General features: G+C 36.7%; 1 protein-coding gene across 4 annotated transcripts in view; it reads right to left on the bottom strand.

Annotated features, from left to right (window-relative positions):
* The window catches only part of SPAG9 (sperm associated antigen 9), a 147097-nt gene that overhangs the window by 74538 nt on the left and 46847 nt on the right, over positions 1-25712 (bottom strand). For all 4 annotated transcript variants that reach the window (XM_057714048.1, XM_057714050.1, XM_057714046.1 and 1 more), the window contains exon 2: positions 20930-21050. In XM_057714048.1, the coding sequence (XP_057570031.1) occupies positions 20930-21050 (121 nt within the window). The remainder of the gene's footprint in view (positions 1-20929; positions 21051-25712) is intronic.

Genomic DNA, 25712 nt, shown 5'->3' with positions numbered 1-25712 from the left:
TAACAGCCCAGACATGAATGTTTTCATATGCCTAATATTAACACATCAGACACCATATAACACATAACTTGTGCTGCCTGGTAAACTCATTTTGGTTTGTGTAGCTTTACTTGCCATCTTAGGAAAACTGTAGCTCTGACTTTTGATTTGTTTCTAATCAAGCCTATGTGGTGGCTCATTAAATTTGCAACAGTGAGTAAACACACTGCAATATCCACAGAGTCACACTTTATGGTGCCAGGCAAGACTTGAGGACATGGGCTGCATTCATCTCATCTTGTGGCTGAAAGCAATAAAAAAACAAACCTATAAGGCAGCTGTTTTGTGATAACACAACAGATACTAAAATCATAATAATTTTCAGTGCAGCTTCTGTGGTTTTTATCTAAAAACAGGAAATCCAAGCAAATTTAGACATTTAGTAACAACTTCGAAATAAACATTTTCTACTGTTCCTTATCAATTAAATACTCTAAAAGCATAATCCTAAAACTACTGGGTGAACCTTAAGTATTTTTAATTGCTCATCTATGTGAATCAAAATTTTCCTGGTACTGTACAACCAAAACAAAAGGCTAAAATAAAATTGCAACTATCGTCCATAATCCTCAATTTCAAATTTGTGCTCAAGAGTAGAGCCCAATTATTCTTGTCAACTTTGTATAAATTCATAAGATACATTTATATCACCATCACTACTAACGGCTAATATTTATAAAGTATTTGTTACATACCATGCACTGTCCTACATACTTTATGTTAACTAACTTGAGCTTGACATTAACCTTATGATGTTTAATACATAACACAGAAAGTTCAATACATTTCATTTTAGAGATAAGGAAACTGAAGCAAAAGGAATTAAGTAACTTGCCCAAATTCACAAAATTAGTAAATAGCAGAACTACAATTCCTAATGGAGGAGACTAGGTCCAGAATCAGCTTTTAATTACCATGGTATTCTGCCTCTCAAAAAATACTCCTTTTAATCTGTTTTATATATCGGAGTCTACTTTAAAATTTCACTTCAGGAAAAAAAGGACAGAGAATACTCCTGTATTACTTCAAACAAAAACTCCCCTGTTCTGGAAAGAACCTAATCACAGATACTACAACTCAAAGGTATCAAACTGCCAAGCAAAATATGTACTCAACTTTATTAATCATGATGAAATGCATATTAAAACCAAAATGCGGGAATTCCCAGGTGGTCCAGTGGTTAGGACTCTGCATTCTTACTGCTCAGAGTTTGATCCCTGGCTGGGGAACTAGGATCCCACAAAGCCTTGTGGCGCGGCCAAAAAAAAAAAAAAGCAACGAAACAAAACAAAACAAAACAAAAACCCACCCAAAATGTAACACTACTATATACCTGTCAGAATAGCTAAAATGAAACACAGTGCTGATAAGGAACAAGTTCTGGTAAGGAACTTTATACACTGCTGGTGAGGGTATAAATTGGTACACCCAATTTGAAAACTGGCACAATTTAATGAAGTTGAATATTTGCCAACCCTATGACAGAACAAGTTCATTACTATGAAATATGTCTATGTGTCCACCAAAAGGCATTTAAAACAATGCTCAAAAGCAGCATTATTTGCGCTCCAACCTGGAATCAACCTAAATATCCATCAAGGGCAAAATGGATAAATAGTCATGTACTGGAATGCTATACAATAATGAGAATGAAGAAACTATTGCTGTAAGCAACATCATGGATGAATCTCACAAACAGGATATTGAGGAAAAGACGCAAAAGCAAAAGAATGCAAAGTTCAAATACACACATAACTAATCTAAAACTAATCTAACATGTTAGAAGTCATATAGTGGTTATCCCTGGGGAGGAGTTATGACCTGATGAACTTGCTGTGTATACAGCCCAACCCCACCCTAGTCCAAACATAATGTGTATCTATTCACAACAAGCACTCTCCTTGGCTTGAATACTTATCATTCTTTATGTTCTCCAACAACTCCTATAAATTCAACATATAGCACAGGATTTAAACAGACTATTCAAAACCATTACAAATAAGCTATGCTAATTCATCATTAAAATATATAGGGAGATGAGCAAAAATGTTACCAGGTTGGTGAATTATAAAAAGAAATAAAAAATGATTAACATCATTGGAGGATAAACTGCAATTACTCTTTTGAAGGTTGTGTTGCTGATATGTATTAAAATAAGCAACGTGTAATATCCTTTGACCCATTGTTCCTATTCTTATTTATCCTACAGAAACACACCAATGCCCAAAGATATGAAAATGGATGTTCCATGCAATGTATCTCATAGTAACTTCCAAATTGGAACCCCTCCCAAATATGTCATTAGTTGGTTGGTGAAGTAAATTCTGATAGTCAGTATGGTAGACTACAATGCAGTGACTTTGCTACTTCCAAGTTAAGTTATCTGGGGTATATTAACCTCTCTGGGCCTCGGTTTCCTTATTTAAAATTGAGGAATAATGATAATATATCAGAGCTGACATGAGGATTAAGGAAGAGTTAATATTTGAAAAGGCTGTAGAACAGGACCTCATATACATGTTTTTCAAACACAACAATTAAAGGTACTCAAAATGAATGCAGTATCATCTGTAAGTACTGACATGGGATGGTGCCTAGAACTTAATGGAAGGACGTTGAATATTATTGCTATATCTGAAATTTAAAAATATAAAACAATGTAGTATGATGTCACTAAGATGTCTACAAAGTCAAAACATACTGATGCTCTCTTTCAAACCCGCTCTTTCCCATAATCTTCTTACTCAGGCAAAAATCTTGGCGCTATCCTTTTGCTCTTCTCTCTTCCCACATTGCAATCCATCAACAAATTCTGTCCATTTTATCTTCAAAATAAATCTGACAACTTTTTGACACTTCGATCACTCCCACCTTGATCTAAGGCATCATCTCTTGCCTGGATTATTATACTTATCTCCTGGCTAGTGTCTCTGCTCTAGTCTCTGCTCCTCCGTATTCTTTAAATCGTAGCCTGGGCGGAGTCAGGTAGTGACTAACTACTCGAAACCCTTCAACAGCTTCCTGTGACATAAAGAAAGGAAGAAATGAAAGAGGGAGTCCTTACTATGGCTTACAAGACCCTTCAGGATTGGATGCATCAAGCCATACCACTTTTGCTCCCATGGAGAATTCTTGTCTCCTGACCCATTACAGACTGAACTGTGTCCTCCCCAAATTCATGTGTTGAACCCCTAACCAATGTAACTATGTCTGTAGACAGAACTTTAAAAAGGTAATTAAGGGGAATTTCCTGGTGGTCCATGGTTAGGACTCTGTGCTTTCACTGCTGGGGCCTGGGTACTGAGATCCTGCAAGCTACACAGTGTGGCCAAAAAAATAAATAAAAATAAAATAAAAAGGTACTTAAGGTTAAATGAAATCGTAAAGGTGGGGTCCTGATTCAATAGGACTGGTATCCTTTTTTAAGAGGAAGAGGTAACAGAGTTCTTTCTCCCTGCACACCCACAGAGAAAAGCTCCTGTGAGAACACAGAGAGAAGGTGGCCATCTGCAAGCCAGGGAGAGTGGTCTCAGAAGAAACCAAACCTGCCTGCACTTTCCAGCCTTTAGAACTGGGAGAAAATTAATATCTGTAACTTAAGACACTCAGTCTGTGGTATTTTGTTATGGCAGCCCTACAAGAACTATTGATAAATATCATTAAGCTAACCTTGGAGAGAAGCTTTCATACAAGATGTTTATCAATTGACTTGGGACAGAAAGCTGGGCTTGTAGCTCACAGAAACAGGTCCTGACTGACTTTATGGCAGCTTGCTAACCAATGTTGGTTTGTGTAGCTTTGTTGTAATGTACTACTTAGTTGCAAGAATGTCGGAAAGGAGACATAAGGTCCCAAAATACCACTAACTGCCAGAATCTCCTATATTTACCTAAATGAACATGATCATTGTTCAAGCTGGCTTAGGTTTATCTACAAAAATTTCTATTATTCACTCTGTCCCTTTAAACTTTTTGGATTATTTCTGTCAATAATTCCTTAACCCTCCATTCACAACTTTTTAACCCATTAGACTTAACGTTCTACTTACTTCCATTTGGCATCATATTCTTATTTTCACCTCAAAAATAAATTCAATAAACTATCACCCCTTCTCTAGTCAACCCTTTCACATTATATTTACTAATCTCATAGAAATTATCTGTATTTGTACTATTTCTTTGTAAGCCTATAGAATACAAAAGAGGGCATTTAGCATATGCAAACTACATATGGTTACATGTGACTTGCTCCTTACGTGGTATTTTATTTATTTATTTGTTTGTTTGTTTGTTTATTGGCTGTGCTAGGTCTTTGTTGCTGCATGTGGGCTTTCTCTAGTTGTGGACAGTGGGGGCTACTCTTCATTGTGGTGCATGGACTTATTGCGGTGGCTTCTCTTGTTGCGGAGCATGGGCTCTAGGTGCTCGGGCTTCTCTAGTTGTGGCACATGGGCTCAGTAGTTGTGACTCGGGCTCTAGAGCTCAGGCTCAGTAGTTGTGGCACACGGGCTTAGTTGCTCTGCGGCATGTGGAATCTTCCCAGACCAGGGATAGAACCCATGCCCCCTGCATTGGCAGGTGGATTCTTAACCACTGCGCCACCAAGGAAGTCTGCTAGGTATTTTTTTTAATAGATTTTTTATTCTTTAGAGCAGTTTTAGTTCACAGCAAAACAGTTTCCATATACCCTTGCCCTCACACACCCACATCTTCCCCCACTATCTATATCCTCCCACACCAGTGTGGTACATATAGTACAGTCAATGAACCTACAATGACACGTCATAATCACCCAAACACTAAAAGTTTACGTTAGGATTAACTCTTGGTGTTGAATATTCTATAGATTTGGGCAAATATATAATGACATGTATCCACTATTATAGTTTCATACAGAGTAGTTTCACTACCTTAAAAATCCTCTGTTCGCCACCTATTCATCCTTACCTTCTTTCTTCCCTCGCTCCCTCCCACTATCCACTTTAACCGTGACAAGCAAGTACTGATCTTTTTACTGTCTCTATAGTTTTGCCTTTTCCAGAATGCCACTTAGTTGGAATCATACTGTATGTAGTCTTTTTAGACTGGTTTCTCTTACTCTGTAATATCTATTTGAGGTTCCTCCATGTTTAATTAATTAATTAATAATTCATTATCTTGGCTGCATGGGGTCTTTGTTGCTGCACGTGGGCTTTCTCTAGTTGCGGTGAGTGAGGGCTACTCTTTGTTGCGGTGCTCGGGCTTCTCATTGCCGTCACTTCTCTTGTTGTGGAGCACAGGCTCTAGGCATGCAGGCTCCAACAGCTGCAGCACGTAGTCTCAGTAGTTGTAGCATGTAGTCCCTAGAGCATGTGGGCTTCAGGAGTTGCAGCACATGAGCTCAGTAGCTGCGGCGCATGGGCTTAGTTGCTCCATCACATGGGGGATCTTCTCAGACTAGGGATCAAACCCATGCCCCCTGCATTGGCAGGTGGATTCATAACCACTGCGCCACCAGGGAAGTCCCAACTCTTCTTTAAATGTTTGGTAAAATTCCCCTGGGAAGCCATTTGGTGCTTTTTAGCACTAAAAAAAATATTCCATTGTATGGATGCACCACAGTTTATTCCTGTTATTTTCATAAGTGCCACAGTCTAAAAACTATAAGCCTTAAATGCTCATCATCTCATCTAAGCACTTAAACTTAATTTTTTTAATCTACAAAGATATTTTCAGTTAGTACTGCTGCATATTACACACTTCTATGCTGACAGATGATTTCCATCTTTTCACTGTTTTTAATACAAAATAAATCACAAGTACACTTAAATCAAGCTCTCTCTCAGCTTTCTGTATAAATATATTTTACCTGTTACACTATTTAACACAACTAACTTTATTTTTTTTTAAGGCAGCAAAAGATCCAGGTTAAAAGTAGAACATATTTACTTCAAAACGTAAATTGACAACACTGTACTTTATATCAGCCTATTAGTCTGATGCATCACTATTGTATTCTGATTTTATCTCTCATCTATAACTATGCTTTTTAAGAACATTCCATCCAAAACCTGCAGAAACTATGCACTCTTTTCACATGCACATGAAACATTCTCCAGGATATATCACGTGCTATGGCACAAATCTCAATAAATTTAAGAACACTGAAATTGTATCAAGTATCTTTTCCAACCACAATGCTATGAGTCTTGAAATGAACTACAAGAAAAAGACTACAAAAAATACAAACACATGAAAGCTAAGCAATATGCTATAAGCAATCAATGGGTCAATGAAGAAATGAAGTCCAACAATACCTTGAGACAAATGAAAACGGAAACATAACGTTCCAAAATCTATGGGACACAGCAAAAGTAGTTCTAAGAGGGAAGTGCAAGAAACAAGAAAAATCTCAAATAAACAATCTAATCTTACACCTAAAGGAACTAGAAAAAGAAAAAACCCAGCATTAACAGAAAGAAGGAAACAATAAAGAGTAGAGTGGAAAAAAATGAAACAGAGACTTAAAAAAAAAATAGAAAAAAGACTTCCTAGGTGGTGCCACACGTTCGAACCCTGGTCTGGGAAGATCCCACATGCTGTGCAGCAACTAAGCCCATGCGCCACAACTACTGAGCCCACAATCTAGAGCCTGCAAGCCACAACTACTGAGCCCACCTGCCACAACTACTGAAGCCCAAGTGCCTAGAGCCCACGCTCCACAACAAGAGAAGTCATCGCAATGAGGAGCCTGCATACCACAATGAAGAGTAGAACACACTTGCTACAACTGGAGAAAGCCTGCATGCACTAACAAAGACCCAGTGCAGCCAAAAATAAAATAAAATAAATAAATAAATTAATTAATTAATTAAAAAATTGACCACATTAAAAAAAAAAAAATAGAAATAAAGAAACAAGCTTAATGAACCTTTGGCCAGACTCATCAAGGAAATTTGAAGGCCCAAATAAATAAAATCAGAAATGAAAGAGAAATTACAACAGATTCTGCAGAAATTCAAACAATCAAAAGTGACTAGTACAAACAATTAAAAGCCAACAAACTAGACAACTTACATGAAATGAATAAATTCCTAGAAACATACAACCTTCCAAGACTAAATCAGGAAAAAGGAAATCTGAACAGACTGATTACTAGTAAAGAAACTGAATCGATAATAAAGAAAAAAGAAAAAATTTCCAACAAACAAAAGCCCAGGAGCAAATGGCTTCCCAGGGGAATTGTACCAAACATTTAAAGAAGAGCTGGGACTTCTCTGGTGGTGCAGTGGTTAAGAATCCGCCTGCCAATGCAGGGCACATGGGTTCGAGCCCTGGTCCGGGAAGATCTCACATGCTGCGGAGCAACTAAGTCCGTGTGCCACAACTACTGAGCCCACGGGCTGCAACTACTGAAGCCAACACGCCTAGAGCCCATGCTCTGCAGCAAGAGAAGCCACTGCAATGAGAATCCCTTGCACCGCAACAGAGAATAGCCCCCGCTCGCCACAACTAGAGAAAGCCCTCAAGCAGCAACCAAGACCCAACACAGCCAAAAATAAATAAAACTTTTTTAAAAAAGAAGAATCAACACCAATATATCTCAAACTAGTGCAAAAAAAATTACAGAGAAAGGAATGCTTCTAAACTCATTCTATGAGGCCAGCACTACTTTGATACCAAAACAAGACAAAGGCACCACACAAAAAAGAAAATTACAGGCCAATATCCCTCATGAACAATAGATGCAAAAATCCTCAACAAAATATTAGCAAACCAAATTCAGCAAGAAAATAAAAGAATCACACACAATGACCAAGTGGGATTTTCTCCAGGGATACAAGGATGGTTCAATATAGGCAAATAAATCAGCATGAGATACCACATTCACAAAACAAAGAATAATAACACATGGTCACACAACTCAATAGATGCATAAAAAGCATGATAGGGACTTCCTAGGTGGCGCAGTGGTTAAGAATCCGCCTGCTAATGCACTGGAACACAGGTCTGATATCTGCTCCAGGAAGATCCCACATGCCAAGGAGCAACGAAGCCTGTGTATCACAACTATTGAGCCTGAGCTCTAGAGCCCTCGAGCCACAACTATTGAGCCTGTGTGCCACAACTACTGAAGCCCACACACCTAGAGCCCATGCTCCACAACAAGAGAAGCCACCAAAGTGGGGAGCACCACAATGAAGAGTAGCCCCCTCTCACCACAACTAGAGAAAGCCCGTGTGCAGCACTGAAGACCCAATGCAGCCAATAAATAAATAAATAATAATTTTTAAAAAAGGAAAAAAAGAAAAAGCATGATAAAAATTCAACATCCATTTATGATAAAAACTCTCAACAAAGCAGGTATAGAGGAAATGTACCTCAACACAATAATGGCCATATATGACAAACCCACAGCAAACATCATACCTGACAGTGAAAAGCTAAATCTTTTCCTCTAAGATCAGGAACAAGACAAGGATAGCCACGCTCACCTTTTTTTTTTTTTTTGCCCACGTTGTGCAGCATGCAGGATTCCCTGTTCCCTGACCAGGGATCGAACTCAAGCCCCCTGCAGTGGAAGCACAGAGTCTTGATCACTGGATCTCGGGGTAAGTCTCCACTCTCACCATTTTTATTCAACATAGTATTAGAAGTCTTAGCCACATTAATCAGATAAGAAAAAGAAATAAAAGGCATCCAAACTGGTAAAGAAGTAAAACTGCCACTATTTGCAGATGGCAGGAAACTATACATAGAAAACCCTAAAGACTCCACCAAAAAACTATGAGAATAAATGAATTCAGTAAAGTTGCATGATATAAAATTAACACACAGAAATTTGTTGCATTTTTAATATACTAACAACGAGCTATCAGAAAGAGAAATTAAGGAAACAATCCCATTTACAATTGCATAAAAAATAATAAAATACCTAGGAATAAATTTAACCAAGAAAGTAAAAGACCTGTATTCTATAAGAAAGTGAAAACAATATGAATTAATAGAAGTATATACTGTGCTCATGGATTGGAAGAATTAATATTGTTAAAATGTCCATACTACCCAAAGAAATCAACAAATTCAATTCAATCCCTATCAAAATACCCAATGTTTTTCACAGACTAGAAAAAATAATCCTAAAATTTGTATGGAACCACAGAAAATCCCAGAGCCAAAGCAATCTTGAGAAAGATGAACAAAGCTACAGTAATCAAAACAGTATTGTACTGGCACAAAAACAAACACATATATCAGTGGAACAGAAGAGAGAACCCACAAATGAACCAATACTTATATGGTCCATTAATCTATGACAAAGGAGGCAAGACTATACAATGGGGGAAAGACAGTCTCTTCAATAAACGATGCTGTGAAAACTGGACAGCTACACGTAAAAGAATGAAACTGGACCATTTCTTACATTATATACAACAATAAATTCAGAATGCATTAAAGACTTAAATGTAAGACCTGAAACCACAAAACTCCTAGAAGAAAACATAGACAGTATGCTCCTTGACATTGGTCTTAGCAACTTTTTTTTTTTCTTTTAGATCTATCTCCTCAGGTAATGGCAATAAAAGCACGAATAGGCAAGTGCGGATACACTAAATTAAAAAGCTTTTTGCACAGCAAAGGAAACCATCAACAAAATAAAAAGGTGGGACTTCCCCAGTGGCGCGGTGGTTACAAGTACCCCTGCCAATGCGGGGGACACAGGTTTGATCCCTTGTCTGGGAAGATCACACATGCTGCAGAGCAACTAAGCCCGTTTGCCACAACTACTGAGCCTGAGCTCTACAGCCTGTGAGCCACAACTACTGAGCCCACGTGCTGCAACTACTGAAGCCCTCGCACCTAGAGCCCATGCTCTGCAACAAGAGAAGCCACTGCACTGAGAAGTCCATGCACCACAATGAAGAGTAGCCCTTGCTTGCCACAACTAGAGAAAGTCCACGTGCAGGAACAAAAATCCAACGCAACAAAACAAAACAAAAATCAAAAAGGTAAGCTATTAAATGGGAGAAGATATTTGCAAATGATATGTTGGATATGGGGGTAACATCTAAAATATACAAAGAACTCATATAACTCAATATCAAAAAACAAAATGATCTGATTGGACTTCCTAGGTGGCATGGTGGTAGAGGATCTGCCTGCCAATGCAGGGGACACGGGTTCGAGCCCTGCCCTGGGAAGATTCCACATGCCATGGAGCAACTGAGCCCATGAGCCACAACTATTGAGCCTGTGCTCTAGAGCCCATGAGCCACAACTACTGAGCCCATGTGCCACAACTAATGAAGCCCACGCGCCTAGGGCCTGTGCTCCACAAAAAGAGAAGCCACTACAATGAGGAGTCTGCGCATCACAGTGAAGAGTAGCCCCCGCTCGCAGCAACGAGAGAAAGCCCATGTGCAGCAATGAAGAGCCAATATATAAAATTTAAAAAAAAAATGATCTGATTAAAAAATGAGCAGCAGACCTGAACAGACATTTTCCCAAAGAAGACATACTGATGGCCAGCAAGTACATGATAAGACGCTCAACATCACTAATCATCAGGGAAATGCAAATCAAATCCACAAGACATCATCTCATACCTGTGAAAATGACTATTATCAAAAAGACAAGAAATAAGTGTTGGAAAGGATGTGGAGAAAAAAGAACTCTTGTGCACTGTTGGTGGGAATGTAAATTGGTACAGCCACTATGGAAAACAGTATGGAGGCTCCTCAAAAAATAAAAAAAAGAACTACCATACGATCCAGTAATTTACTTCTGGATATTTATCTGAAGAAGATGAAAACACTGATTCAAAAAGATATATTCATCCCAATGTTCATGGCAGCATTATATTTACAGTAGCTAAGACACGGTAGCAACCTAAGTGTTCATCAACAGATGAATGGATAAAGATGTGGTGTGTGTATATACATAGTGGAATACTGCTCAGCCATAGAAAGAATGAAATCTCCCCATTTGTGACAACATGAATGAACCTAAGAGGATACTACCCTAAGTGAAATAGAGAAAGACAAGTACTGTATGATCTCACTCATATGTGGGATCTGAAAAACAAAAGAAAGTTAACAAAATGGAAATAGATTCACAGATACAGAGAACAAACTATTGCTTGCCAGAGGGAAGGGTGGTAGGGGAGGAGTGAAATAAGTAAAGGGATTAAGAGGTACAAACTTCCAGTTATAAATAAGTCATGGGGATGTAAAATATAGTCAAAAATATTTTAATAACTTTGTATGATGACAGACGGTAACAACTTATAGTGGTAATCATTTTGTGATATATAAAAACATCCAATTATTATGCTGTATACCTGAAACTAATACATAAGTCAATTATACTTCAAAATAGAAAAAAATTAATGAAATGGTAATCAGCTTCTCTAGCATAAATATTGTATATTTCCATCTTCCTTTCCACTCCAGTAGAACTACTTAGGAGTCTACTTACTTGAGGCCCTTAAATATAATTTATTTCTCTATCCCATTAAAATTAAACAGGTTTTTTTTTCTTTTCTATAGTTACACAGAGATGTATTATACAAATCAAAACAAGAACACTAATACATTACCAGTTAACTAGTAGACAATCATATTCAAAAGAATATGATTCAGGCTTCCCAGGTGGCATAGTGGTTAAGAATCTGCTTGCCAATGCAGAAGACACAGGTTCGAGCCCTGGTCCCGGAAGATCCCACATGCCGCAGAGCAACTAAGCCCGTGAGCCAGAACTACTGAGCCTGCGCTCTAGAGCCTGCGAGCCACAAATCCTGAGCCCACGTGCCACAACTACTGAAGCTGGCACGCCTAGAGCCCATGCTCCGCAACCAGAGAAACCCCCACAATGAGAAGCCTGCACGCCACTCACCGCAACTAGAGAAAGCCCGTGTGTAACAATGAAGACCCAATACAGCCTAAATAAATAAATAAATAAATTTTAAAAAAAGAATATGATTCAAAAACAGTTCAAATATTAAGTTATCTACTTCCCCAGTTATGAACTAGTAACTAAACAAGTCAGGATGCCAATGAGAAATCCAAGGGATATTTTCCCAAAGTGGCTGTTCACTATATTCAACTCTACAAAACTAGGTAGGCTTTCAGACAGCCAAGAAGAGTTTTGGTTGATTCTAGTTCTCAGACCAGCAGGATAAACAGGCAATTAAAGGGATCAGTGTGGCCATAAAATATAGTATATCCATACAATGGAATATCACTCAGCCTTAAAAAGGAATTAAGTAACGATACAAGATACAAGGTGGAGGAACCTCATGCTAAGAGAAAGAAGCTGGTCACAAAAGACCATATATTATATGATTTTATTTACAGGAAATGTACAGAATAGGCAAATCCACAGAGACAGAAAGCAGATTAGTGGGTACCAGGGGCCGAGGGAAAGCCAGGAACCATGAGTGCTAACAAGTATGGTGTTTCTTTTTGGAATGATGAAAATGTTCTGGAATTAGATAGTGATGATGGTTGTACAACTTTATGAATACACTAAAAACCACTGAATTGTATACTCTAAAATGGTGGATTTTTATGTAAACTACATTTTTTTAAAGGGGTGGGGGGGTGTCATTCAAAGTCTATCCTTTAACATAAGCATCAGAAAATTACATCTCAATTGAATAGTAACCTATTTTTTTAAAGGAAAAGTCAGGAAGTTAAGGGAACAAAAAAGAAAATCTCAACACTTAGTAAATGTTTGTTGAATAAATGAATGAATGTTCAGCAAAAAGTTTTAAAGTGATAATAAAAATTAAACCAGAGTAACCTTGAAGTTATTAAAAAATCAGATGAGAGTACAAATCATAAATGCTATATTTTCATTAAAGTTTGCTCACCTTCCCTTCCTCAGATTACTCACAGTAGGAAGAACAGGCAGATGGCTGCTAAGCTTTATAGATACATTCCCTCCCTTGCCTCAACACTTGAACAAAATCATGTACCATCTACCAAGGCTGTTAGGCTAAAGCAAAGACTAAATGATATTAACCAAAGCAGTTTCTCTTTTTCTTGGGACACATAGCTAGACTACGTATCCCAGCCTCTGTAAGTGAGCTTCAAACTGAGTTATACAGCCAATGAAGTAGAAGTGAAAGCTGTGTGTGCTATTCTTAGGCCTGGCCCAATAAGAACCTTCCACAAACAATCCTCCATTCTCTTTCCCCTTCCTCCAACTCAATGTAGGTATGACAAACTTGGAGCAGAATTGGACAGGAAATGTCTCCAAAGGGGACAGAAACATCCAATTTAAATTTCACATGGGGAGGGAATTCCCTGTCAGTCCAGTGGTTAGGACGTGGCACTTTCAGTGCCGTGACCCACGTTCAGTTCCTGGTTTGGGAATTCAGATCCCACAGTGTGGCCAATAAATAAATAAATTTCACATGAACAAGTAATAACATATAACATCTGAGTCATTTGTGGCTTGTTTGCTATAGCAACTAGAGTTACCTTAACTCCTACATTACTTGTAGACACACATTAAAAACCTTTTAAAAGGCATTCTAGGGACTTCCTAGGTGACTTAGTGGTTAAGAATCCACCTGCCAACGTAGGGGACACGGGTTCAATCCCTGCTCCAGGAAGATCCCACATGCCGCAGAGGAACTAAGCCTGTGCGCCATAACTACTGAGCCCATGTGCCACAACTACTGAAGCTCGCAGGCCTAGAGCCTGTGTTCCGCAACAAGAGAAGCCACGGTAATGAGGAGCTCGTGTACCATAACGAGGAGTAGCCCCGGTTCGCCACAGCTAGACAAAGCCTGCGTGCAGCATGAAAACCCAACACAGCCAATAAATAATTTAATTTAAAAATTTTAAAAATAAAAGGCATTTTAAATTATCAAAAGTATGTCACTCCATGGTGCTTAAGAATAGTTTATGTTTTTGCTATTCTGGATGATTTCTGAATTTTTTTTGGCCATTATTTTCTCCAACCTAACATCACCAACACCTATCTTAACAGAAACTATGACTTCCCATATTTTATGTTTTCTTTATCTGTACTGTGATTCTGAATATTAGCAGTATATTTTTAGGTATACGATTTAACCACCAAGATCATATAATACAAATTCAGAACCTCTCACTCTTTTCTTAAAATACTACTTACATCAGGTATAACAACAGAGTCAATGGACCCATTTTTCTCAAGGCCTAAGTCACACGAGATGGTATAGTGTTTAACTGAAGAGTACCTTTAAATACTGGGAAGAGCCTTATCCTCAAAGTTCTGAATGCCACTAAGTAATCAGTAAGAGGAAAAGAAAAGAGAAGTAGAAGGGAAAGTGGGAAACAAAGGCCCATCTGGGCAAAGATAGTAGACATCCCTGAAAACCTCAAGTACCATAAAGTTAACCTATACCTATACTGTTGCATTATATCTGAAGTATTTAAACAAGAAAAGATCATCTCTTATTTAATAGTTCCCATGTGAACCCAAACCTCAAAATGATCTCAGGAAAAATCCTAAAAGCATATCATTTTACTCAAACTAGCCACAACCTGAGATTAACCTGAAATAAACAAGATTCTGTTCATTCTTCCTATCCCCAAACAACAAATAACTAATCTGCCAATTTTTTAAGCTGCTAATATTCTAGGGAGGAAAAAAAAAATCAAACAAACCAAGGTATCAAAAAAAGCAAAAAGGGAGGAGGGGAGAAAGATAAAAGAAGAATCAAAAGACAAATTCAAAATGTTCCCCTTAAAATAGCTAATGAAGATACTTCAGCCTCGTTTTAAATGCTCTTTCTTTCCATTCATCTTTCCAAAGAGCAAGAGGATATGGTTAAGGCAGGAAGAGCCACCTGCTCTGCCTGCTCAAAATCAGAGCTTACCTCCTTAGATTGATGGCCTTTGCCAAGTTTGGAACACCTTCCATCTCTGTTGTCTTCTGCCCCATCAGACTGCTGATAGGCCTATGGGGGGAAGAAAGAGAAACAAACCTGCTAGAATGCCATATCCAACTCATTATTTGCCTTCTCAAAAGGAATCATCAGTTCTTACTATTCAAGGAAGGCAGATAATCCAACTGTTACTTGGCCTCAGAAGACTGAGGTTGGTCTTTCAGAAGCTTTCCTTAAACAAATTAGCATCAAACATCTCAACAGGTAACCAAAAATCAAATGCTCACTTAAGAGCAAACAAATCACAAACACAACCACAACCACATCAAAACAGCAGCTCTGCTCTGCCAACTAAGTCCTTCACCATGTCCCTAAACTTCAAAAGACTTTTCAGACAGATATTATATGCCACCTAAAGTCTCTATGTAGAATAGTCCATGCTTTCCCTCAGCACATATTCCTATGTATCACCTTCATGGTCAAGAAGTACTTTCTCATGATCAACCAGAAACAACAAATTCATTTCTCTGATTTAATCTTCCAAATTTACAGAAAAACAACTTGGTATCTTCCTTACTCATTCCTTTATGTTTGAAGAATAACCAAATCATTCGTGTTTATTCTGTTCTCTAAGCTAAAATCACAATCAATCTTTTAATTCTCATTCATAAAATTAATTTTCCATGAAATCTTCAGTTCTAGATATTAATTATGAACAATCTTCAGTTTCTCAGTAGACAACACTAGACTACAGAAATGAAACAGTCCAAATACAGATAATAAAATGTAAAAGAGATCTCAAGACCACATAGATACTGCCTAATGAAGCAGAAGCAATAAAATGTTAATGTCTGCATAAATTATCCTGTGCCTAATTGTCTGCTTTCCCTCTCATATACAGGCTCTTAAAAATCCTTACATAAAGTTTATTAAATATACAGCTATTCTTAATATTTCAAAGAACTAGATTCAAGTTAAATGAACTAAAAAACTAACTTTCCATATAAAGAATCTTATTTTTGTAATTTTTAAAAATCAGAAGATATAAATCTGAAACTCCTAAAGTTGCCTTATTAAGAAACATGCTTTCAACAAAAATATAAATCATCAGCTATCTACTTTCATCATTCTAAAAATAATGTAGAAAGGGATTGCCTATTGAAAAGATAAAATTAAAATGGAAGAAGTAACCTATTACAGTATTATTGAAATTCTGAGAGTATTAACATTCTTTGCCAATTGCAAAGTACAGTAAAGGAGCTGATAAAGCTTTTATTGACCTGACGGTATTTTTTTAAATAACTTAAAAAATACTGACAGACAATATTTAGGCCCTTTCAACTATTAACTTTGGTGTGAAACTATACCTGTTCACTGAAAGATCCTTTTTCTTCTGTGTTGTGAAAATTCTCAAATTATCAATCACATTATTAACAGACAGCCCTTGCTTAAAAATAATTCCCAAATCTGAAGAATGTTTTAAGCCATTTATTCCTTTAAAATTAAACATGTTAATGATTATACTACCTTCCTATTACTTTCCATCTAATGGTGTGCTAATTCTTATGACCAATAAGGAGAGTTTTCCTTCCAATAATGTGTTTCAAGGTAAAGGCTTGAAGGTATTTTACTAGACTGAAATCAATACTAAATTTAAAAAGCAAATGAATGTTAGGGAGATGAGAAGTGTAGAAAGGTCAGAGTACAAAACTCTACCACAAATGTCTTCAGGTGTCAAAAATATTTTTCCATTTAATTTTAAAAAATGGATTTTCATTCAAAAGAAGAAAGGGCAGATTCGAATATTATTTAAATAGCTTAAAATCACTGCCATCTAAATCTTGCCATCTCCTCTACAACTGAAGGAAAAGGTCATCTCTTACAAACTCGAGTAGCCTGAGGGCAACATAATTTTCCCAAGAGAAAATCAAATAAATAATGATTCTGCATCAGCTCTGGGTGCTAATATGTTATAAATAATGATGCAAATGCATAAGTTATGATAAATAAAATGGAATTTGCTACTAATTCTTACTTCTCCAATTCTATTCACATTAAAAATCTCCAAACACTACTAAATACCAGAACCACTAAAATGCTCATATTCCTTGACCTACTTCTATAAGTATATCCTAAGAAGATTACCAAAAGAGGGCAATCCATAGGTGTGAAAAAATATTCACTGTAATATGATTTGCTATCCTGGAAAAAATGTCCAACCAACCAACAGAAACTTTTTGTTTTTTTTTTTAAATTCACCTATATTTATTTTTATCAATTCATTCATTCCTTCATTCCACAAAGGATTTCAGATAGTTTATAAGAATATATCTTAACAATTCACTATATATGTACAAAATGTGGACCAAGGGGAGAAAAACAATTAAATATGCCACCCAAGTAAGGCCCAAACCAGCTGTTATGGTTGTACTTCAAAGTTTGTTCTGAGTTTCTGAGTAGCCAAGGTAAAAAACAAAGTAACCATTAAATAAGTCTCATAGAGGAAAGGAGAAAGCACAATTTCACAGGGAAAACAAGAATTGTTAATAAATGGCATAGCTTCTGGATGATGGGTGTTGGCACACTAATAAAAAAATAATAATTAAAGATTATACAATAAGGAAAATACTTATGATAATGTTAAGGAAAAGATACTAAATTATACACACACTCTGCAGTGATATAAAAGCATGGTAAATATGGAAAAGACAAGACGGTCATATACATAACCTTTTCCCCCACAAAACTATGATTTCTTTGACTGTAATGACCATATCATACTTTTCTGTGCCAAAATCATACCTAGAGGCTGAATGGTAGGCAGACAGTAGTAGTTTAATATTTTTAATGTATTAAAATGTCTGTATTTATTGGACTTAAGATAGTATTTGGCTTACAAGAACAGAAATAATCAGTATGTAAGAGAAATAATGAATATAAAAAGTATTTTCTGATGAAGAACTCATTGCTGCCACACTGTGAATGGCAACGTTGATTGCTGGCACCTTACAAGCTGAAAAGCACGAAAGGCCTCAACCCACAACTTCCTTATTCCACTCCATATATACTTCAGAATCTTTCTTAACGCTTACAATATGTTAACTACCAAGAATTGTTACTATTATTCCCAGATAAGGAACAATACGTGGCCTTTTAAAAAAGGCTTTATTCATGTTGGAAAAGCCAAAATAATTCTTATGTAGTTCAAATTTTGAAAAGAGAGTAACCAGAAATTTCCAAGCCCAAGCATGATCATAAAATTATAACAAAATTTTTACATCATCAAAAATTTTAAACTCGTATCACAACAACCTGATAGATTCCATACTCCTAACAGCTGTTTCAAGTATGTCCTTTAATTCAGTTCCTATTTCTCAACTTTTTCTTGCTTCTCAAAGCAAGTAATTACAACCAAAATTTCCCCTTTTAACGTAAGTAGTCTCAAAGCAGAACCTGGACTTTCATTGTGGCTACTTTTTAAAAGGGATACGTGCCCTAAAACACATCAATCAGAATTGACAGTCTTTTAAAGTAAAGACTTTAACATATTTATACAAACAAACATGGAAACTGGACAATATTTTATCATATGGCACTCAAAAAATAGCACTAAACAGAAAAAACTGCATCTATCCTTCCTCTCTATAGGTGTCATCATCAGTAATTTCTTTGGCCTTAAATGCTTATTTAAATACAGATAATCAGAATATTAAAAAAAAAAAACATTTAAAACATTTAGAAAAATTAAAAAAAAAAATGTTGGGTTACAATAACCCTAATAAAAATCACTATATAGCCTTAAAGAAACAAAATTACAAGAATAAAGTCCAGATATTCTGTATCCTAATATACAAAAAAGAATTAATATATTCTGACATACATTCATCTAAATATGTTTTCATCTTTTTAAAAAACCTATTCCCAGTCCCGTTTTTCCAATATATTACAGCATTGATAATACTTAAGGATTACCTCCTACCACCACTTTTTTAAAAAATAAAGGGGCTTTGATTCATATTGGAGATCTGGGGAAGGGAAAACAAAGGCAATAAAATGAAAAAAGTCAAACTACTGCCACCCCTCCAATTTTTTCAGATGTTTAAAATGTGGTAAAATAAAAACTCATTAGAAAACTTTTACATATATTTAGATTATACTCACTTAGAAAAAAATAGAAGAGGAAAACAATTAAATGGAAAAGAGAAAAAGATTCCAATGTATCAAAGGAGAAGGGAGTAAGTTCCAAAGCATAAGTAAAAGGAGACTCATTATAGCTTTGGCTCATGGACCAAGAGATTATCAGCTTTGTGCATCTGAATGGTCAATTTTGATTAAGTTTTAAGTTCTTTAATTGTTATTTATTTATTTCAAATTGTAACAGCAGGAAAAAGGGGGGAATAGCAGACATCCAGAGGGAGAAATTCTTGGAAAAATGTTATATTAATAACAAAAATAAAATTTTCAGATCAAATATTGCTCCTCACTATATCCAGTATCTGGTGAATAATTTACTCATCCCTCCTTCCATAGAGAATTATCAATTATTTTTAAATGACATTTTAAAAATTATTTTGAATTAAAATAAGAATCATGGTAATCAGTACTTCTGAGAGAGAAATGAGAGAATGGATAACAAGGAACATGGCAAATTCCAAAAAAGGTACGTATGACTCACTGGACTGGACAACAATCTTAATTTAAAATGCTACTATATCAAGTACAAGGTAATTCTTCCTTTAATATTTTCCTATCATAGAAGCAGATTAGAAGCAGATCAGAAGATTCTAGACAAGGAGTTCCTTTGTAAGTCACAAGAAAATTTCCTTATCCAAAACTTGATGCTCGGGAGAAGTCAAGAGGTAAATTTAATTGGTAAAAGAATGAGGTTGGTTCTTTCACAACTGCACCTTTAGTGTTTTGTTCTAAAATACTATACAGTCCCTGATATGAAAACAAAATCAAGTTAGGATTCACTGTTAACAAAGGAAGGAAACAGCACTCTAGGTATCTACAAGCCTAAAAGAACAAAGACATGACACATGGCTCATTTTGTCTCACTCTGGTTGTCTTCTATTAACAGACATTCATTGGCTCCCTTCTATGACATTCGCTTAACAGCCATTTGAGTTCTCCTTGAATTCTAGAATGCTTAAGCTCCAGATTCCCTGTGATTCTGTGTTTAGCTCTACTGGACTCTTTCAGAAAGAGTCCTAAAGGGAGCAGTCAGTTATACACACTCTAAGCCTGGAAGTGAAGGTTATCCTTCATGAATGCCAGTCCTTTTAGAGCAGGTGTCAGTATGTAATCTTCATGGGTAATGTGGGAAGAGTAACTGCTGGCTATCTCAAAGTTTATAATCTTTGGGGGGAAAACTGGAGAGTGAGCTGCCTGAATCAAACAGGAAGATATGCTATGAAGTTTCTTTTTCAAATTTTGACTTAATTAAGTTCACTTCCATTAGCCAAAAAGGGGAAATTGTCCTTGGAATTTGAAACAATAATTATTTTTGAATCAAGAATATATGAGATTATATTCAAAATGAAATGATTCTGAAAAATGACCTTCTATTACCCTAAATGCCCTCCGTTTTCCATTAGAAAGGAATGAAAAAGAGAATTCAGTAATTTTTTAAAACATACTTCAAAGCTAGAGTTTCTCTTACATTTTTAAATTTCAAAGCAACACAGAAACCAATGGAACTTTGTGTAACTGATCAAAATTTGAAGAAATGATCCACATGTACACACCCCAGAATCAGGCATAATGGATACAGCATAATGTTAACTACTATACAAATACTATAAACTACAAATAAAAGCTGAGAACTATATTGAGGAAGAGAGTCCTACAGGTGTCTGACTTAGTCATTTCTGCAGACAGGGCTACCACATCAAAATGTGAAAAAAAAGGACTAAACCTAGCTCCCAGGTCTCACTCTTGAGTCTGGGGTGACAATTCCAAGCATATATTTGGAACCCTAATTAAATGTCAGGATGAGTCATTCCACTCTGTAACATATTTTACTTACTCTGGTCGGCATAGTTTTTGGCCTTGAGTTCAAGTTGTCTTGTTTGAGATTCTAAGGATTCCACTCTGGTCTGTAAATCCTTCTTTTCCTGTTCTTGAGAGTCTTCAAATTCAATGAATTTCTAATAAAGAAGAAAAATATATTATTTTCATTAGATAAATGAAATTTTTTAACATTGTAAACTGTTTCTTGGTATTAAGAAAAACAATTAGGGATTAACTACTCAAGAAGATCTCTGAATAACGAACTTAGGTTAATTTTTAGTTTCGCTAGAAAAAATAAGGTTTAAGGGACTTCCCTGGCGGTGTAGTGGTTAAGACTCTGTACTTCCACTGCAGGGGACATGGGTTCGATCCCTGGTCAGGGCAACTAAGATCCCACAAAACATACGGTGCGGCCAAAAATTAAAAAATAAATAAATTAAAAAATTAAGGTTTAAAATCTCCAAATATAGAAGGGAAAAGATGACAATGTTTATCAAAGTGTTTCCACTTCATTATAACAGGCATTTCAACGAAAATACATATATCTACTCCAAATATACAAATCCTTTAACTTACATATTCATCTGAGTTCAATACATAATTTTTTACATAATTTTGTATATAATATGTAAAACAGAGAACTAAAGAATGATGGAATATCAGTAAGTATACGTTAGGGCTTCCCTGGTGGCGCGGTGGTTAAGAATCCACCTGCCAATGCAGGGTACACAGGTTCGAGCCCTGGTCTGGGAAGATTCCACATGCCGCAGAGCAGCTAAACCCATGCGCCACAACTACTGAGCCCACCTGCTGCAACTGCTGAAGCCCTCGAGCCTAGAGCCCGTGCTCAACAAGAGAAGCCACCCCAGTAAGAAGCCTGTGCACTGAAATGAAGAGTAGCCCCTGCTCTCCGCAACTACAGAAAGCCTGTGCGCAGCAACAAAGACCCAATGCAGACAATAAATAAAAATAAATAAGTATACGTTAAATGATTATTTGATAATGAACAGTTTCTAAATTACCTGAACCATGTGATAGCATAATTTACTAAAATCCTCTCCTCATGGAGATTATCAACAAATCTCATCTTGTTTTTTAAATTGTTTTATTTGCATCATCTGACAACTGATCACTTGCTCCTCCTTAAAACATTCCCCTCCCCACCCCCCAGTTTGGTTTTTCACTTGTTTTCCTTCTACTTTGCTGGCCGCTCCTTCTTGGTCTTTGTTCCTTCTTCCTCTTATCCCCAACTTCTCAACACTTGCAAGCTCAGTCCCTGGACAACTCTCTCTTCGTTGTTTATTCTTATTCCCTGGTGATCTTAACCAGTTTCATAACTTTAAATACTAAATGAATGCTGACAACCTCCAAATTTCTAGGCCAGTCTCTAGCCCAGACCTGAATTCCAGATTTGTAATGTCCAACTGCCTACTGGACAACTTCATCTGAATGTCTAATAAGAACCTTAAACTTAACATGTCAAAGCTTGTTCCTCCTGGTCTTACCTAGCACATTAAATTACTGGGGTCAATTACTCAGGCCCAAAATTCTACTCTTTCTCTAATACCTCATATCCAATTCATCAGCAAATCTACCTTCAGATCTGACTACTTTTCATCATCTCCATCACCATCCTGCTCTGTGCCACCATTGTTTATTGCCTGGATTATTACAGTAGCAATAGCCTCCGAACTGGCCCCCTTACTTCCATCCACCCTCTACAATGCATTTTCCATACAGTAGTCAGGGTGACCCTTTTAAAAAATAGTTCATTGTACTCCTCTGCTCGAAATCCTCTGATTGCTTGCATTCTCCCAAAGTCCTTACCCATAGCCCCCCAGGATGAACACAATCTATCATCCTCTTACTTCTTGGACATCATCTTCTACTACTCTTCCTCCAGACATCCAAATGGCTTGCTCCATCCTTACCTCCTTAACATCTTTGTTCAAACGTCAGATTCTTACTAAGACTTTCTTAGCCCATGATATTTAAAACTGTAAATTCCCTACCTCCCTTCCTGCTTTTTTCTCTATTGCACTTATCCTTACCTAACATACTGTATACTTTACTAATTTATCTTTTTTATTATCTGCCTTGCCTCACTAGAATGCAGGTTCCACGAAGGTAGGGATTTGTTTTGTTTGCTGTTGTATTCCCAGTGCAAAGAATGAAGATGGCACATAGCAGGTGCTCAAATATTTGTTAAATGAATGAATAAATAAATGAAAAATTTTTCAGAGTAAAAAAATTAAAACCCATACAGAAAAATGTACAGTTCATAGATAAACAGATATCACTAAATACTCTCTAGCTTTAATAGGAAATTTGCTATTACCTACATCCTGAAACTTTTCAATCACTGTAGTGGCCATTGTTTTTTTGTCTGCACACACGGTCTTCCTCTGAAGAACTTCTCCCCAATTTCATACTAAATCTATTTAGTCCCTGCAATTCGATTGGTAAGGACTCCATCTCCCTAGGGGTGGGCATATGATCTGAACCAGACTGATCAGAGCCCTCTCTGGGACATTTGCCAGTTTTTAAGAAAAATACTACCTCTCTTCCTCTGGAATCCCAAACTTAAGAATCTAGCAGGCTTAACCTGCAGAGGGACATCCTTTTCAACAGGTGGAAAGAGCATGTCTGAAAACAAAGCCAATGTAAAGGAAAACAACAAGGGGGGATACCCTAATTAAAGATACTATTTGAGTCCTAGATTCACTATTTCCTGAGGCCAGCATTTCCCAATTGTTTTATTTCTTCAGGGACATAAACCAATAAATTCCATTTTATATAAGCTTGAGTTGGTTTCTATCACAAGAAACTAAAAGCATCCTAATAATATTCATCTACTTTCTCTCAAGAGCCATTTTAATTTCTCATTTTATTAGCCAATATTTTTCTTATCTTTGAAGCCTGAAACCTCCAACATCTGAAACACTGGTTCTTAATCATTTGGAGGTCCAAAGACCCATTTGGGAATTTGATGTATTCATGACTCCCCAGAAGAAATGTCCCCTCCCAGCCCAAATTCTGCCTATTTTTCTCAGGGGCTCAGAGACCCTTCAAGCTCTTCCACACACCCCACATTTAGCACCCCTGCCCTCTACTTTTCTATGAAAATATTCCAGATTTGTGAGGTTTCTGGGAAGCCTCAGTCATTGTTTATGTTTTGTAGAATATTAATCTAAAAATGATTACAGAAAGAAGGAGTAAAGGTTATAGTAAATATAAGAAAAGAAGTAAACCTGACAAATCATTCATTCACTCAGGACATGACTACTAGGGACTTCTCAGGTGGTGCAGTGGTTGGGAGTTTGCCTGCCAGTGCAGGGGACATGGGTTTGATCCCTGATCCAGGAGGATTCCATATGCTGTGGAGCAACTAAGTCCGTGTGCCACAACTATTGAGCCCATGTGCTGCAACGAAGACCCAATGCAGCCAGTAAATAGATAAATAAATAAATTAAAAAAAAGAAAAGAAATGACTACTTCCTTAGACTACTTAGTATGTGCCAGGCACATGGAATATGACTGTGAGTATCACACTATGCCTGCCTTCTAAGGGTGTGCACTGGCTATAAACTGAATGCAGCCAGATGATACAAAGGTTACACTGAACAGAAAAGCAGCACTATATAACAGGATGTTGCTGATGAACTCTGGGTAAGTTATTTCAACATTTTGCCTGGGGGCAGAAGCAAAGACTAAGAATTAATGAGAAAATGCAATTATTTTTTGATCTGCTTTGAAAATAATGCTCCCTTAGCTAACTGAACTGCCATTTCTGGGCAAATAACCAGAAATTCTTATTTCAGGCTTGTGTGCTGTGGATAAAATGTCGTCTTAAAGAACATACAGCAGATGTTTACCAAGTAACACCTAAAATGTTGTGCTACTAAACTCCTAACAAAATTTATACCACTAACTGATTGGTGGTTGCCAGGGGCAGGGAGTGGAGATGGGGCATATGAGTGAAGGTGTCAAAGGATACAAACTTCCACTTATAAGTTCTGGTGATATAACACACAGCATGGTTACTATAGTTAACAATATTACTGTATTGTATATTTGAAAGTTGCTAAGAGAGTAGATTTTTTTAAGTTCTCACCACAAACAAACACTGATGTGAAATGATGGCAATGTCTTAACTAACTTTTCCGTGGTAATCATATTGCAACATATATATTTATCAAATCATTACACTGTACATCTTAAACTTAAACTATATGTCAATTATTTCTCCAAAAAGCTAGGAAAAAAATCTAACTTTACCACTATTTCGTCTTTTCAGGACTCCTTTCTGAATGATAGAAGAAATAGCATCGCGAACACACAGTTTCATGTCTGCTTTGTTTCTTGGCAACCCAGTTTGGCTGCTTAAGAGCATGAATAATCCATAACTAGTTTAGCAGTCACTATTATATGCTTACTCTACAAGCAGACCTACACCTAGATGGTTCAAGCTTCTGCTTTTTTTCACATACACTTTAAGTACATATCACCTTAAGTACTTAGGGCAAAAAGAAGAGAGTTTTGTTTTGTTTTTCCAAAATGATCTGACATTTTTTGGACTGGCAGGGTTATTTATCTTCAAATGGAAATCTCTTGTTTTGCAGTTTCCCTTCACAGGAAAGGACTGGCAATAATGAAAATATTCCAAAGCAAATACACAATCCCAGGCCTATCCTTCAAGCAAATTAAAACAGATAAACTTAGGGACTTCAAAACAAAATGTTTCTCTCAAGGGTGTATATGTTTTTTCCTTTCTTATTCTAAAAACAGTGGATCTTACG

This window comes from Hippopotamus amphibius, chromosome 17, assembly GCF_030028045.1.
Source record: "Hippopotamus amphibius kiboko isolate mHipAmp2 chromosome 17, mHipAmp2.hap2, whole genome shotgun sequence".
Classification (NCBI taxonomy): Eukaryota; Metazoa; Chordata; class Mammalia; order Artiodactyla; family Hippopotamidae; genus Hippopotamus; species Hippopotamus amphibius.
This window is presented reverse-complemented; position numbering and strand designations above follow the sequence as displayed.